We start from the raw sequence: 17,301 nt of genomic DNA on the forward strand, positions 1-17,301 counted from the left end.
TATATAATACAATAAATATAAATAATAGGAATATAAATAATAGGAATAACTGCAAAATGTAGGAATCTCTGATTCTAAGAATGTCATTAGCCAGAATGAAGGACATTAAAGAATAGAGTTTTGCATATAGTTGTTGAGAGACATCACAAGACGTCTCAGAGCTTGAGGAACTTAGTGAGGAATAGATGAAGTTGAGATCAGTGCTCTGGCCTGAGATTTTGTCCATCTATTTCTACCATGCTAGAGTCATTAAGGATATATGATCTCTGAAAATCAATGCATCCTGTCCCAGGGTCTTGTGGGAGCAGGACTTGCTCAGTACAACAAGGCGCTGTGCTCAGGTTGTTTTGATGATGAAGGAGTAAGTCCTGAAATCTCCCTGGTGAACTTGCTCCAGAGACAGAACTCATTGAGCTGTCTCCCACCAACCACTTCATAAGATGGCTAAGGAGTCTGAAAACTCAGTTCCTAAACCAAAGTGATTTCTGCCTTGTAAACAATACATGAACCACCTGCTCCCGGATTTGCTTGGTCTTGATCCCATAAATGATGGGATTGAGCATAGGTGGGGCAAGCATGCAAACATTAGCCAACAAGATGTGGGTATGAGGTGGAATGTGGCGTCCAAAACGTTGAGTAAGGAGTGTGAAGATTCCAGGCCCATAAAAGAGGATGATAATGCAGACATGGGAGCCACAAGTGTTGAGAGCTTTATGGCGAGCATCTCGAGAAGGGATGCAGAAGACAGCACGGAGAATCATCACATAGGAAACAAAAAATTAGCACAACATCTAAAACTACTGTTAACATTAGGATGGAAAATCCGTACCAGATGTTAGCATAAATGTCATTACAAGCATATTTGGCCAAACCAATGTGTTCACAGTAGGTATGTGGAATAATATATTTTGGCAGAAGGTCAATCTTTTCAAAAGAAATATTATGGGGAAAATTGTACCATAACTTCTCAGGAAGATGGTCACACCGATTTTCCCAATCAGTGCACCTGTAAGAATAGTGGTGTATCTCAGTGGGTAGCATATGGCAATGTAGCGGTCAAAGGCCATCACCAGCAAGATCCCTGACTCAGAGATGAAGGTTGTATGGATGAAGAAGAGCTGAGTAATGCAGCGATCCAAGGAGATCTCCCCAGCATGGAAACAGAAGATGGCCAAGGCCTGTGGTACTGTGCAGGTGGAGAGGACAATGTCTGCTCCAGCCAGCATGCAGAGGAAGAGGTACATGGGTTCATGGAGGCTGCGCTTCGTGAGGATAATGCAGATGAGCAGGCTGTTCCCAAGCAGGGCGATGACGTAGGAAATGAAGAAGGGAATGGAAATCCACATGTGCTGGTCTTCTAGCCCAGGGATACCCAGCAAGTGGAAGACCGTGTGGCTAACAGCAGTGTGGTTAAGGCAGTCATACCTAGGGAGACCTTTCAGGGCTTCACCTCCTAGTCACATAGAAGAAAACACATATTCCTTTTCATATATTCTTTTTAAATTTAAATTTTATTTTTTGTTTATTTTCATTATTTTTGTGTACATATATATTTTTATTTTATTTTAGTGGAACAGAATAGAGAATCCAAAAGTGGACCCTGAACTTTATGGGCAACTAATATTCGATAAAGGAGGAAAGACTATCCATTGGAAGAAAGACAGTCTCTTCAATAAATGGTGCTGGGAAAATTGGACAGCCACATGCAGAAGAATGAAACTAGACCACTCTCTTGCACCATACACAAAGATAAACTCAAAATGGATGAAAGATCTAAATGTGAGACAAGATTCCATCAAAATCCTAGAGAAGAACACAGGCAACACCCTTTTTGAACTCGGCCATAGTAACTTCTTGCAAGATACATCCACGAAGGCAAAAGAAACAAAAGCAAAAATGAACTATTGGGACTTCATCAAGATAAGAAGCTTTTGCACAGCAAAGGATACAGTCAACAAAACTCAAAGACAACCTACAGAATGGGAGAAGATATTTGCAAATGACATATCAGATAAAGGGCTAGTTTCCAAGATCTATAAATTTATTTTTTATTGGTGTTCAATTTGCCAACATATAGAATAACACCCAGTGCTCATCCCATCAAATGCCCCCATCAGTGCCCGTCACCCAGTCACCCCCACCCCCCCGCCTACCTCCCTTTCCACCACCCCTTGTTCGTTTCCCAGAGTTAGGAGTCTCTCATGTTCTGTCTCCCTTTCTGATATTTCCCACTCATTTTTCTCCTTTCCCCTTTATTCCCTTTCACTATTTTTTTTATATTCCCCAAGTGAATGAGACCATATAATGTTTGTACTTCTTTGATTGACTTATTTCACTCAGCATAATACCCTCCAGTTCCATCCACATCAAAGCAAATGGTGGGTATTTGTCGTTTCTAATGGCTGAGTATATTCCATTGTATACATAAACCACGTCTTCTTTATCCATTCATCTTTCGATGGACACCAAGGCTCCTTCCACAGTTTGGCTATTGTGGACATTGCTGCTATATACATCGGGGTGCAGGTGTTCCGGCGTTTCACTGGATCTGTATCTTTGGGATAAATCCCCACCAGTGCAATTGCTGGGTCATAGGGAAGATCTATTTTTCACTCTTTGAGGAACCTCCTCACAGTTTTCCAGAGTGGCTGCACCAGTTCACATTCCCACCAACAGTGCAGGAGGGTTCCCCTTTCTCCGCATCCTCTCCAACATTTGTTGTTTCCTACCTTGTTAATTTTCCCCATTCTCACTGGTGTGAGGTGGTATCTCATTGTGGTTTGATTTGTATTTCCTTGATGGCCAGTGATGCAGAGCATTTTCTCATGTGCTTGTTGCCATGTCTATGCCTTCCTCTGTGAGATTTCTTTCATGTCTTTTGCCCATTTCATGATTGGATTGTTTGTTTCTTTGCTGTTGAATTTAATAAGTTCTTTGTAGATCTTGGATACTAGCTCTTTCTCTGATATGTCTTTTGCAAATATCTTCTCCAATTCTGTAGGTTGTCTTTCAGTTTTGTTGACTTTCTTTTGCTGTGCAGAGCTTCTTATCTTGATGAAGTCCCAATAATTCATTTTTGCTTTTGTTTCTCTTGCCTTCATAGATGTATCTTGCAAGAAGTTGCTGCGGTCAAGTTCAAAAAGGTTGTTGCCTGTATTCTCCTCTTGGATTTTGATCATTCTTGTTTCACATTTAGATCTTTCATCCATTTTGAGTTTATCTTTGTGCATGGTGTAAGAGATTGGTCTAGTTTCATTCTTCTGCATGTGGATGTCCAATTTTCCCAGCACCATTTATTGAAGAGACTGTCCTTTTTCCAGTGGATAGTCTTTTCTGCTTTGTCAAATATTAGTGAACCATAGAGTTGAGGGGCCATTTCTGGATTCTCTCTTCTTTTCCATTGATCTATATGTCTTTTTAAATTGTGCCAGTACCCCACTGTCTTGGCGATCACTGCTTTGTAGTACAACCTGAAATCTGGCATTATGATGCCCCTGCCTCTGGTTTTCTTTTTTAATATTCCCCTGGCTATGTGGGGTCTTTTTCTGATTCCACACAAATCTTAAGATTATTTATTTGTTCCAACTCTCTGAAGAAAGTCCATGATATTTTGATAGGGACCTTTTAATATATTGTTAAGAGGATTTATATTAATATATTAACATTCTTTGTGAAGTCACCTGAGCTTTTGGCATAAATCACACTTTCCATCTTCTCTGAACATACAAATAGGAAATTTGCAAAGATGAAGAATATGGTCTGAGCCCTAATGAGTGACAGCCAATTATACTTATCTCCTTTTTCAACTAATCTAAGAGTTATTAGTGTGTATTTCATTTTCAAACAGAGGATTATGACTATAGAGAAAATCATTATGCATTCCCTGGGAGGCTGTAACAAGATGATATTTGAACTTGACGTTGACATTGGCTAGTTTATCATAAAGACTGAAGAGAGAAGAGAGGCAGCATAATAAAAGGTGAATATACTGATCACTGCACAGTATGTTCATAAAAAATTTTCAACCTAGGGTGACAGGTGCATAAGGAGTGCTTGAGAGGCAGGGAGGGGTGCACAGGCAATTAAGAGCCTTGATCACAACTTCACACATGGGGCAGCCATCACATGTCTTGAAGCTATTAGTTTAGAATGATCACCTATGAGGGTTTATTACAATAGTAATTGATTGAAGAGACTAGATGTTATAAGTTACATTTTGTTCCATGAATAGAATGGATCTGAACATAACACACTCACAGATGAATTAAATTAATATTTGCTAAGCATTGTTTTATGCCAGGGATTGCAGTATGCACACTGCATATGGAATTTTGTATACTCTTCATTTAGGAAGCAGACATCCACTCTAGGAAGTGGATATTATCTGCATTTCACCCATAAATAAAGACTCAGAGAATATGAATCATTTCCCAAATTTCCCAATCAATAATTGATGGAAATGAGTTTGAAATTTGACTTCACCACATTCAATTTGCTCACTTTTTTTTATTTATTTATGATAGTCATACAGAGAGAGAGAGAGAGAGGCAGAGACACAGGTAGAGGGAGAAGCAGGCTCCATGCACCGGGAGCCCGATGTGGGATTCGATCCCAGGTCTCCAGGATTGCGCCCTGGGCCAAAGGCAGGCGCTAAACCGCTGCGCCACCCAGGGATCCCAATTTGCTCACTTTTGAATATGATCAAGAGAATTTTAAGAGGTAATAGTCAGGGCTTATGTGTTTCAATATTCGCACCTTGGGGAGCTAAGCTTAGAAATGACTAACGGGTACCTGAGTGGCTCAATTGGTTGACTCTGACTCTTGGTTTCAGCTCAGGTCCTGGTCTCAGGGTTGTGAGACCAGACTGTGTTGGGCTCCTAGCTCTGTTGGGAGTCTGCTTGAGGATTCTCTCCCTCTGCCTCTCCTCTTGCCTGTTCTTGCACATGTTCATTCTCTCTCTCTCTCTCTCTCTCTCAAATGAATAAATAAATCTTAAAAAATGATTGAAGGTGGAAAAAGAAAGGTATTATTTCTGGGAAGAGGGTGCAATATTCTGAGAGAAACTAACATATAATTTTACTATTTGCTTCCTAGCATACTTTCCTTTATTTATTAACTTAATCATCCAACATACCTATTTGGAGCTATTTTTCATGTATCTGTCCTAACTAGACTAATGGACTGGAGAGAATGATGAGTGTAGAAACAGATGGGTTCAGTAAAATATTCCAGGTATAATGGGCTCAGAGGGTACCCCCTGAGAAGACAGTCATGTCTAATCCTGTTTTCACCAGAATGAAGAAGAAATGGAGCTAATAATAAAATACCTTCTTTATGGGGTTTAAGGAGATATTAGATGAAGGAGTACCTTAAAATATCTAGCTCAGAAGCTAAGATAAATCTTACATTTGCTAACATTATTTCTTCCAGTCCAGCTCCCTCTCTTGGTGGCTTGATTTTTTTTTCTTTCTTGGGAGGAAAATTTGGTTCCTAGTTCTCACACCTGCAAAGATGCCCTGGCTCCTTACCCAGAGTCCCCTCCAACATCTGGTTTGGGGTAGGTGATTAGTTTGAAGCCATTCTTATGGCTCCTTTCGTGGCTTTCCAGGAGGGGTCCATAGTTGAAGTAAATGCATTTTCTGTTTTCTCTAGTTTAATTATTTAGGGCATCTGCCATTTGATAGGATTCTTAATTTACCACTCTTCAGGAGCTTCCATCTGGCCCATGCATCCTCAGCTCCCCTCCCAGACCTCACTTTCCACATCTGCTAGAATCAATCAGACTTGTGTGACTAATCTTTACCACTCTTTGTCCACATGTATCAACAGACTTTAAAGGTCCTGTCACTTCTGGCCTGTCAAGAACAGAACACTAGCCCAGTCCTTACTTTGACCTGGAAACCTCCCAACCCACAGATATCTAATTCACTCACCAGTTTTAGGCTGAGTGTCCAGGAACAGATGATGAGACTGTAATAAAATTCAGCTTTGTGGGTCAGGAGTTGGGCTGTTTGTCCTCTTTTGTGGAACCCTGGAGGGAGCACTTACACTGGGGCTCCAGGGACAGAGCCAGTTTCCACCAGCCTCGCCTTCTTCCCAAATGGGCTGGGTCTCTAAAACCACTGGGGTGAGCACTGGGTTAACACTATATACTATACTATATGTTGGCAAATTGAACTCCAGTAAAAAAGAATTAAAAAAAAATAAAACCATTTACCATCTCCCTCCCTTCCTTCTGATCCTCTTCTCTCTTCTTTTCTCAAGATGCTCTGATAGGAAAGTCTTTTCCACCTAATATAGCCTTGCTAGAGGCCTATTTTAATGAATGTTAACTCATTTTCAACAGGAATATAAATACTTCTAATATGTAACAATAATTTATAAGCTTGTGTTTTTAATGAAAATGAGCCTGTGGAAGTTTTCATAAGTTTCACACACAAACGATGGAATATTACTCATCTATAAAAAAAATAAGATCCTGTCTTATACAAATGTAGCTACAGCGGTCAAAGGGTAAATACAGTTTACTAATTAACCATAAGATTTATCAATAGAATTATCTAAATGAAGAGAGAGTAAAAGAATAGAAAAAATAAGAGATCCTCAGGTATTGCTGGAAAAATGCAAAAATTTATTTTATTTTATTTTATTTTATTATTTTATTAATTAATTAATTAATTAATTAATTTATTTTTAAGTCTGATGTTTTAGGATTTTGTAAATTTATTTTTTATTGGTGTTCAATTTCCCAACATATAGAATAACACCCAGTGCTCATCCCGTCAAGTGCCCACTTCAGTGCCTGTTACCCAGTCACCCCCACCCCCCACCCACCTCCCCTTCCACCACCCCTAGTTCATTTCCCAGAGTTAGGAGTCTTTCATGTTCTGTCTCCCTTTCTGATATTTCCCACTCATTTTTTCTCATTTCCCCCTTTATTCCTTTTCACTATTTTTATATTCCCCAAATGAATGAGACCATATAATGTTTGTCCTTCTTCGATTGACTTATTTCACTCAGCATAATACCCTCCAGTTCCATCCACGTCGAAGCAAATGGTGGGTATTTGTCGTTTCTAAGAATGCCAAAATTTCTAACCCGTAGTTGCATCCTAAAATGAAGTGAGAGAAATGGGATAGAAAAAAACTTTAGAAGAATTACTGAAATTTTTCAAATTAGGTAAAAATCATAATAGATTCAGAAATATCAGTGGATCTCATAGAAAGCTATGCCTTGATGCATCATAATCAAACTGAAAATTAAGAGAAAGACAACCAAAGGATGCAGGGAAGTGAAATTAAAAATATATCTAAGGTAATCAAGACTCACATGCCTTCTTCTAATTGGTAGGTATATTCATTTGCATAGCCTTAGCAGAATTAAACATCATTGTTCATGACTCTGAAATTTGAAACTTAGAAAAAACTTCAACATGATTCTTTTCATGAAGAACACAAACTTATAAATTCTCCTCAAGATAGGTAGATGATAGACTGATCTATCACATCTTTTTAAAATCCATTCATCTACTGATGGATACTTGGATTGCTTCCATATTTTGCTATTGTAAGTAATGCTGCAATAAACATAGGGATGCCTGTATCTTTTTGAGTTAATGTTTTTATCTTCTTTGGGTGAATACTGAGTAGCAGAATTACTGGATTATTTAGTACTTTTATTTTTAATTTTTGGAGGAACCTCCATACCTTTTTCAACAGTTTCTGTACCAACTTATCCTAAGCTTCTTAAATAGTTAGTAGCCTCCAAGAAAGCCTAATAGAAGTTGCAAGGTCCAGATTTCCTGGAATTCACACAACATCACTTTATTCTATTAGTCAAAGCAAGTCAGAAGGCCATCCCAGATTCAAAGGGATATGTGATAGATTGTATCTCATGATGGGGGGAATTGACTTGTATGTGTAGCCAAGGAAAGGATTATTGGAAGCCATTCTTGCAGAGTGTCAACCACATTTGACAAACCATCTGACTGACAAATGTTCAAGGGCTTAACAGACTCTGTTGGCAAGATTGAGGAAGAAAAGCACTTGCATATGCTGCTAGCATAAAAGTAGGGAGCCAGTTGTGAATTGTCAAGGATTGTGGAAGCACCTGGATCAGAGCTACTGAAGGACTCATGAGGCAATTTGTGAATTATCTAGAGCAATCCTGGGGTAGATAATCAATTGCTCTAGTATATACAACTTCACCTGTACACCAGATGCCAATTCCTGAGCCTCTTAGCTTCTACTTTCCTACAGTAGAAAAACTCGTACTTATTGAATACTTTTAGAGTGAAAGTAACATGGTCTGTAAGCTGGTCCTCTTCAGGATCCTATTTTGCTTCAGATTCATCTCTCTCTACTGTTGTTTCATGAGCATTGAATAAACAGCTGGACACTGAACCTCAGAAGTATTATCATATCTAGTTCTAGCCCTTCTAACTCCTCCAGGAGGATAGTTTTTCTCAAAGTTGTGTGGCCTCAAAGTTGTGTGGCCACAGAATGACTTGCTGTTAGCTGTCCTCAGTAGGCAGGTCCTTACAAGCCTCTACTCTCTTTTTTTATTTTTATAAATTTATTTTTTATTGGCGTTCAATTTGCCAACATATAGAATAACACCCAGTGCTCATCCCATCAAGTGCCCCCCTCAGTGCCCGTCACCCAGTCACCCCCACCCCTGCCCACCTCCCCTTCCACCACCCCTAGTTCGTTTCCCAGAGTTAGGAGTCTTTATGTTCTGTCTCCCTTTCTGATATTTCCCACACATTTCTTCTCCCTTCCCTTATATTCCCTTTCACTATTATTTATATTCCCCAAATGAATGAGAACATATAATGTTTGTCCTTCTCCGATCGACTTATTTCACTCAGCATAATACCCTCCAGTTCCATCCACGTTGAAGCAAATGGTGGGTATTTGTCATTTCTAATGGCTGAGGAATATTCCATTTATACATAAACCACATCTTCTTTATCCATTCTTTATCTTTCGATGGACACCGAGGCTCCTTCCACAGTTTGGCTATTATGGACATTGTTGCTAGAAACATCAGGGTGCAGGTGTCCTGGCGTTTCATTGCATCTGTATCTTTGGGGTAAATCCCCAACAGTGCAATTGCTGGGTCATAGGGCAGGTCTATTTTTAACTCTTTGAGGAACCTCCACAGAGTTTTCCAGAGCGGCTGCACCAGTTCACAACCCACCAACAGTGTAAGAGGGTTCCCTTTTCTCCGCATCCTCTCCAACATTTGTGGTTTCCTGCCTTGTTAATTTTCCCCATTCTCACTGGTGTGAGGTGGTATATCATTGTGGTTTGGATTTGTATTTCCCTGATGGCAAGTGATGCAGAGCATTTTCTCATGTGCGTGTTGTCCATGTCTATGTCTTCCTCTGTGAGATTTCTGTTCATGTCTTTTGCCCATTTCATGATTGGATTGTTTGTTTCTTTGCTGTTGAGTTGAATAAGTTCTTTGTAGATCTTGGAAATTAGCCCTTTATCTGATAGGTCATTTGCAAATATCTTCTCCCATTCTGTAGGTTGTCTTTTAGTTTTGTTGACTGTATCCTTTGCTGTGCAAAAGCTTTTTATCTTGATGAAGTCCCAATAGTTCATTTTTGCTTTTGTTTCTTTTGCTTTCGTGGATGTAACTTGTAAGAAGTTGCTGTGGCCGAGTTCAAAAAGGGTGTTGCCTGTGTTCTCCTCTAGGATTTTGATGGAATCTTGTCTCACATTTAGATCTTTCATCCATTTTGAGTTTATCTTTGTGTATGGTGAAAGAGAGTGGTCTAGTTTCATTCTTCTGCATGTAGATGTCCAATTTTCCCAGCACCATTAATTGAAGAGACTGTCTATCTTCCAGTGGTGGAAGAAATCATCTTAAGATTTGTGTGGAGTCAGAAAAGACTCAAATAGCCAGGCGAACATTGAAAAAGAAAACAGAGCCAGGGGCATCACAATGCCAGATTTCAAGTTGTGCTAATTATTTTTAAAAGATTTTATTCATTTATTCATGAGAGAGGCAGAGACACAGGCAGGAGAAGCAGGCTTCCTGCAAGGAGTCTGATGCAGAACTGGATCCCAGGATCCTGGGATCATTACCTGAGCCAAAGGCAGACCCTCAATCACAGCCACTCAGGTACCCTGAAAAAATTATTTTCTTGATAAAGAACCTCGTTTGTTAGTAGTGTTAGTAGATGTAATACCATATCTGTATATATACCCTATGGAAACAAAAGAAGGATATCAAAAAGATATATGCACTCCTATGAATATTGTAGCATTATTTGTTATAGGTTTCCATATCTTGAGACTAAATGTGTGACAATGGGTGAATGGATAAATTGTGATATATAATGTGTTATATATAAAATTATATATATATATAATAGCGCTACATTAAGTGCTTCACATAGATAACCTCATTTAATCTTTAAGCACACTTAAGTAATAATAATAAAAAAGAGTGTTGGGGAAATGTAGGTACAATCTCATTTGCTTGAAAAGCTTCATCAGGGAGGGTTCACAGTGGCATCATGGAAGCCCAGAACAACAGGCACAAGAGGGAACGGGAGTTGGACACCGACAGCGATACCAACTCTGAATCAGAACAACTTCTGTACAACATAAAACAAGAGTATAAACGCATGCAGAAGAGAAGACATTTAGAAACTAGTTTCCAACAGACAGATCCATGTTGTACTTCTGAGGCACAACCACATGCATTTCTCCTCAGTGGACCAGCTTCACCAGGGACTTCATCTGCAACATCCTCACCATTAAAAAAAGAACAACCCTTATTTACTCTACGACAGGTTGGGATGATCTGTGAACGTTTGTTGAAAGAACGTGAAGAGAAAGTTCGAGAAGAGTATGAAGAAATATTGAACACAAAACTTGCAGAACAATATGATGCATTTGTGAAGTTTATGCATGATCAAATAATGCAACGATACAGAGAACAGCCTGCTAGTTATGTTTCATGAATCACATTTTCTGCATTTGTGGGCTGCCTTGTTCCTTGTTGAGTTGTTGCAAGAGGTCCTAATTATGACATGCAGCAATGCCAATACCCCACTGTGAATACAGGTTATTTCAAGCTTTCGTCAGTGGCAACCACTCTTAGGCAGCAACTGGATTTGGAAATTACCCCTCGGCAAGGGAAGGAGCAGCAGTGCTTCAAGATGCGCTGCCTGACTATGCCCACTCTGCTCCAGACCCTGGCCCAGGCTGCACCAGCAGGGCACCCCACTGCCCGGAGCCTCCACAGCAGCACAGTGGCAGCAACCTACAAGTTTGTGAACATGCGGGAGCCCTCGATGGACATGAAGTCGGTGACGGATAGGGCAGCTCAGACCCTGCTGTGGACTGAACTCATCCGAGGCCTGGGCATGACCCTGAGCTACCTGTTCCGGGAGCCTGCCACCATCAACTACCCATTCGAGAAGGGCCCTCTGAGCCCTCGCTTTCGTGGGGAGCATGCTCTGCGCCGCTATCCATCAGGGGAGGAGCGCTGCATCGCCTGTAAGCTCCATGAAGCTGTCTGCCCTGCCCAGGCCATCACCATCCAGGCCGAGCCGCGGGCCGATGGCAGCCGCCGGACCACCCGCTACGACATCTACATGACGAAGTGCATCTACTGCGGCTTCTGCCAGGAGGCCTGCCCTGTGGACGCCATCGTCGAGGGCCCCAACTTCGAGTTCTCCACCGAGACGCACGAGGAGCTGCTGTACAACAAGGAGAAGCTGGTCAGCAACGGGGACAAGTGGGGGGCCGAGGTTGCCGCCAACATCCAGGCGGACTACCTGTACTGCTGACGCCCCCGCCGCCCAATAAAGAGCTCTACCTCCCGAAAAAAAAAGTCTTAAGCCTTAAGAAATTCATCAAGAGAGAAGTTAGAGGAGCTACTCCTGGCAAAGCAGTTCCATACTTCCATTTTTCAAACACCGGGGGGCTCTTCTGAGGGAACCCCTTGAATAGGCATCGCTCCCGACATTTCTGACCTAAAAATGCCTGGCTTCAAATTGTGTGCTGTGTGCTAGCTTTTTCCTTTTTTAAGGAAAAAAAAAAGGAAGGTGGGAGTTGGTTTAACATCCTTACTCCCCAAAACCTTTACAAAGATTACAGGGGTCTTCTTCCAGAGAAAGCACAAAGGTGGAGATAATGTGCCAGCCAATCAGTCCTGAGGAAATTAAAGAGTCCAGCTCCTGGTGAAAGGTAGATGAAGAGGAATAAAATCACCAGGTCCAACAACCCCACTTCCAGCAAGAAGAATGGGAGTTTGAAAACAATTCAACTGTGGAAGCCAGATGAAAACTCGTGTCACCCAACTAGAAGTGGAGAGGATGCTGCTAATATAAATATATAGAATTCAGCCTTAAAAGGAGATCCTATTTGCCATGGATGAATCTAGAGGACATTATGCTAAGTGAAATAAGCCAGACACAGGAAAAACAGAAAACAAACCCTCTGATTTCACTTATGTGTGGAATCTAAAAAAGATGAATACATAGAAGAGAATAGAACTTGTTGCTACCAGGGCTCAGGAAGTATGGTAAATAGGAGATGTTGGCCAAAGGGTATAAAATTGCAGTTATAGAAAGAGTTTGAGTGTCTAATGTACAACATGACTATAGTTAGGTTGTACTGAACACTGGAAATTTGCTAAAAGGGTAGATTTCAGGTTCTCTCATCACACATACACATGAGAAGGTAACTATGGGAGGAGATATGTTACTAACTCGACTGTCATAATAATTTCATTACATGTATTAAATTGTATACCGTAAGTATTTTACTCTGTATACCTTAAATATGGACAATTTTTTAAATAATAAATTTATTTTATTGGTGTTCAATTTACCAACATACAGAATAACACCCAGTGCTCATCCCCTCAGTGCGCCCCCCAGTGCCCGTCACCCATTCACCCCCACCCCCCGCCCTCCTCCCCTTCCACCACTCCTAGTTTGTTTCCCAGAGTTAGGAGTCTTCATGTTCATCTCCCTTTCTGATATTTCCCACACATTTCTTCTCCCTTCCCATATATTCCCTTTCACCATTATTTCTATTCCCCAAATGAATGAGAACATATAATGTTTGTCCTTCTCCAATTGACTTACTTCACTCAGCATAATACCCTCCAGTTCTATCTACATTGAAGCAAATCGTGGGTATTTGTCATTTCTAATGGCTGAGTAATATTCCATTGTATACATACCACATCTTCTTTATCCATTCATCTTTCGATGGACATTGTGGCTATTGTGGACATTGCTGCTATAAACATCGTGCAGGTGCAGGTGTCCTGGCATTTCATTGCATCTGTATCTTTGGGGTAAATCCCCAACAGTGCAATTGCTGGGTCGTAGGGTCTATTTTTAACTCTTTGAGGAACCTCCACACAGTTTTCCAGAGTGGCTGCACCAGTTCACATTCCCAGTACAAGAGGGTTCCCTTTTCTCCGCATCCTCTCCAACATTTGTGGTTTCCTGCCTTGTTAATTTTCCCCATTCTCACTGGTGTGAGGTGGTATCTCATTGTGGTTTTGATTTGTATTTCCCTGATGGCAAGTGATGTGGAGCATTTTCTCATGTGCTTGTTGGCCATGTATATGTCATCCTCTGTGAGATTTCTGTTCATGCCCAGAAGTCAGTGGCATTTCTATAAACTAACAATAATACTGAATAAAGAGAAATTAAGGAATCAATCCCATTTACAATTGCACCCAAAGGATAAGATACCTAGGAATAAACCTAACCAAAGAGGTAAAGGATCTCTACCCTTAAAACTACAGAACACTTCTGAAAGAAATTGAGGAAGATGCAAAGAGATGGAAAAATATTTCATGCTCATGGATTGGCAGAATTAATATTGTGAAAATGTCAATGTTACCCAGGGCAATTTACACGTTTAATGCAATCTCTATCAAAATACCATGGAATATCTTCAGAGAGTTAGAACAAATTATTTTAAGATTTATGTGGAATCAGAAAAGACCCCAAATAGCCAGGGGAATTTTAAAAAAGAAAACCATAGCTGGGGGCATCACAATGCCAGATTTCAGGTTGTACTACAAAGCTGTGGTCATCAAGACAGTGTGGTACTGGCACAAAAGCAGACACATAGATCAGTGGAACAGAATAGAGAATCCAGAAGTGGACCCTGAACTTTATGGTCAACTAATATTCGATAAAGGAGGAAAGGCTATCCACTGGAAGAAAGACAGTCTCTTCAATAAATGGTGCTGGGAAAATTGGACATCCACATGCAGAAGAATGAAACTAGACCACTTTCTTGCACCATACACAAAGATAAACTCAAAATGGATGAAAGATCTAAATGTGAGACAAGATTCCATCAAAATCCTAGAGGACAACACAGGCAACACCCTTTTTGAACTTGGCCACAGTAACTTCTTGCAAGATACATCCACGAAGGCAAAAGAAACAAAAGCAAAAATGAACTATTGGGACTTCATCAAGATAAGAAGCTTTTACACAGCAAAATATACCATCAACGAAACTAAAAGACAACCTACAGAATGGGAGAAGATATTTGCAAATGATGTATCAGATAAAGGGCTAGTTTCCAAGATCTATAAAGAACTTATTCAACTCAACAGCAAAGAAACAAACAATCCAATCATGAAATGGGTCATATGGACAATTCTTTTTTTTTTATTTTTTTTATTTTTATTTTTATTGGTGTTCAATTTACTAACATACAGAATAACCCCCAGTGCCCGTCACCCATTCACTCCCACCCCCCGCCCTCCTCCCCTTCCAACACCCCTAGTTCGTTTCCCAGAGTTAGCAGTCTTTACGTTCTGTCTCACTTTCTGATATTTCCCACACATTTCTTCCCCCTTCCCTTATATTCCCTTTCACTATTATTTATATTCCCCAAATGAATGAGAACATATAATGTTTGTCCTTCTCCGACTGGCTTACTTCACTCAGCATGATACCCTCCAGTTCCATCCACGTTGAAGCAAATGGTGGGTATTTGTCATTTCTAATAGCTGAGTAATATTCCATTGTATACATAAACCACATCTTCTTTATCCATTCATCTTTCGTTGGACACTGAGGCTCCTTCCACAGTTTGGCTATCGTGGCCATTGCTGCTATAAACATCGGGGTGCAGGTGTCCCGGCGTTTCACTGCATGTGTATCTTTGGGGTAAATCCCCAGCAGTGCAATTGCTGGGTCGTAGGGCAGCTCTATTTTTAACTCTTTGAGGAACCTCCACACAGTTTTCCAGAGTGGCTGCACCAGTTCACATTCCCACCAACAGTGTATGAGGGTTCCCTTTTCTCCACATCCTCTCCAACATTTGTTGTTTCCTGCCTTGTTAATTTTCCCCATTCTCACTGGTGTGAGGTGGTATCTCATTGTGGTTTTGATTTGTATTTCCCTGATGGCAAGTGATGCAGAGCATTTTCTCATGTGCTTGTTGGCCATGTCTATGTCTTCCTCTGTGAGATTTCTGTTCATGTCTTTTGCCCATTTCATGATTGGATTGTTTGTTTCTTTGGTGTTGAGTTTAAGAAGTTCTTTATAGATCTTGGAAACTAGCCCTTTATCTGATATGTCATTTGCAAATATCTTCTCCCATTCTGTAGGTTGTCTTTGAGTTTTGTTGACTGTATCCTTTGCTGTGCAAAAGCTTCTTATCTTGATTAAGTCCCAATAGTTCATTTTTGCTTTTGTTTCTTTTGCCTTCGTGGATGTATCTTGCAAGAAGTTACTATGGCCGAGTTCAAAAAGGGTGTTGCCTGTGTTCTTCTCTAGGATTTTGATGGAATCTTGTCTCACATTTAGATCTTTCATCCATTTTGAGTTTATCTTTGTGTATGGTGAAAGAGAGTGGTCTAGTTTCATTCTTCTGCATGTGGATGTCCAATTTTCCCAGCACCATTTATTGAAGAGACTGTCTTTCTTCCAATGGATAGTCTTTCCTCCTTTATCGAATATTAGTTGCCCATAAAGTTCAGGGTCCACTTCTGGATTCTCTATTCTGTTCCACTGATCTATGTGTCTGTTTTTGTGCCAGTACCACACTGTCTTGATGACCACAGCTTTGTAGTACAACCTGAAATCTGGCATTGTGATGCCCCCAGATATGGTTTTCTTTTTTAAAATTCCCCTGGCTATTCGGGGTCTTTTCTGATTCCACACAAATCTTAAAATAATTTGTTCTAACTCTCTGAAGAAAGTCCATGGTATTTTGATAGGGATTGCATTAAACGTGTATATTGCCCTGGGTAACATTGACATTTTCACAATATTAATTCTGCCAATCCATGAGCATGGAATATTTTTCCATCTCTTTGTGTCTTCCTCAATTTCTTTCAGAAGTGTTCTATAGTTTTGAGGGTATAGATCCTTTACATCTTTGGTGAGGTTTATTCCTAGGTATCTTATGCTTTTGGGTGCAATTGTAAATGGGATTGACTCCTTAATTTCTCTTTCTTCAGTCTCATTGTTAGTGTATAGAAATGCCACTGACTTCTGGGCATTGATTTTGTATCCTGCCACGCTACCAAATTGCTGTATGAGTTCTAGCAATCTTGGGGTGGAGACTTTTGGGTTTTCTATGTAGAGTCTCATATCATCGGCGAAGAGGGAGAGTTTGACTTCTTCTTTGCCAATTTGAATGCCTTTAATGTCTTTTTGTGGTCTGATTGCTGAGGCTAGGACTTCCAGTACTATGTTGAACAGCAGTGGTGAGAGTGGACATCCCTGTCTTGTTCCTGATCTTAGGGGAAAGGCTCCCAGTGCTTCCCCATTGAGAATGATATTTGCTGTGGGCTTTTCATAGATGGCTTTTAAGATGTCGAGGAATGTTCCCTCTATCCCTACACTCTGAAGAGTTTTGATCAGGAATGGATGCTGTATTTTGTCAAATGCTTTCTCTGCATCTAATGAGAGGATCATATGGTTCTTGGTTTTTCTCTTGCTGATATGATGAATCACATTGATTGTTTTATGGGTTTGAACCAGCCTTGTGTCCCAGGGATAAATCCTACTTGGTCATGGTGAATAATTTTCTTAATATACTGTTGGATCCTATTGGCCAGTATCTTGTTGAGAATTTTTGCATCCATGTTCATCAGGGATATTGGTCTGTAATTCTCCTTTTTGGCGGGGTCTTTGTCTGGCTTTGGAATTAAGGTGATGCTGGCTTCATAGAACGAATTTGGAAGTACTCCATCTCTTTCTATCTTTCCAAACAGCTTTAGGAGAATAGGTATGATTTCTTCTTTAAACGTTTGATAAAATTCTCCTGGGAAGCCATCTGG

General features: G+C 40.4%; 3 protein-coding genes across 3 annotated transcripts; 2 read left to right on the forward strand and 1 right to left on the reverse strand.

Annotated features, from left to right (window-relative positions):
* Positions 1 to 461: 461 nt before the first annotated feature.
* OR52B4 (olfactory receptor family 52 subfamily B member 4) lies at positions 462 to 3,711 on the reverse strand. Its single transcript, XM_038569346.1, is given in 4 exon segments — positions 462 to 776; positions 778 to 905; positions 908 to 1,453; positions 3,681 to 3,711. Coding segments are annotated over 4 exon segments (1,020 nt in total).
* Positions 3,712 to 10,531: 6,820 nt separating this feature from the next.
* On the forward strand, positions 10,532 to 10,981 carry LOC119864930 (akirin-2-like). Its single transcript, XM_038569347.1, has one exon. It carries the CDS (start codon positions 10,532 to 10,534, stop codon positions 10,979 to 10,981), a length of 450 nt encoding a protein of 149 aa, XP_038425275.1.
* Positions 10,982 to 11,167: 186 nt separating this feature from the next.
* Positions 11,168 to 11,812, forward strand: LOC119864881 (NADH dehydrogenase [ubiquinone] iron-sulfur protein 8, mitochondrial-like). Its single transcript, XM_038569348.1, has one exon. The coding sequence runs from the start codon at positions 11,180 to 11,182 to the stop codon at positions 11,810 to 11,812; it is 633 nt and encodes a 210-aa protein (XP_038425276.1). The 5' UTR covers positions 11,168 to 11,179.
* The last annotated feature ends 5,489 nt before the right edge of the window (positions 11,813 to 17,301 follow it).

This window comes from Canis lupus, chromosome 21 (genome assembly GCF_011100685.1).
Source record: "Canis lupus familiaris isolate Mischka breed German Shepherd chromosome 21, alternate assembly UU_Cfam_GSD_1.0, whole genome shotgun sequence".
NCBI classification, from domain to species: Eukaryota; Metazoa; Chordata; class Mammalia; order Carnivora; family Canidae; genus Canis; species Canis lupus.

Coding starts and splice junctions, on each gene's coding strand:
- LOC119864930 (XM_038569347.1), top strand. CDS start 10,532: ATGGAAGCCCAGAACAACAGGCACAAGAGGGAACGGGAGTTGGACACC.
- LOC119864881 (XM_038569348.1), top strand. CDS start 11,180: ATGCGCTGCCTGACTATGCCCACTCTGCTCCAGACCCTGGCCCAGGCT.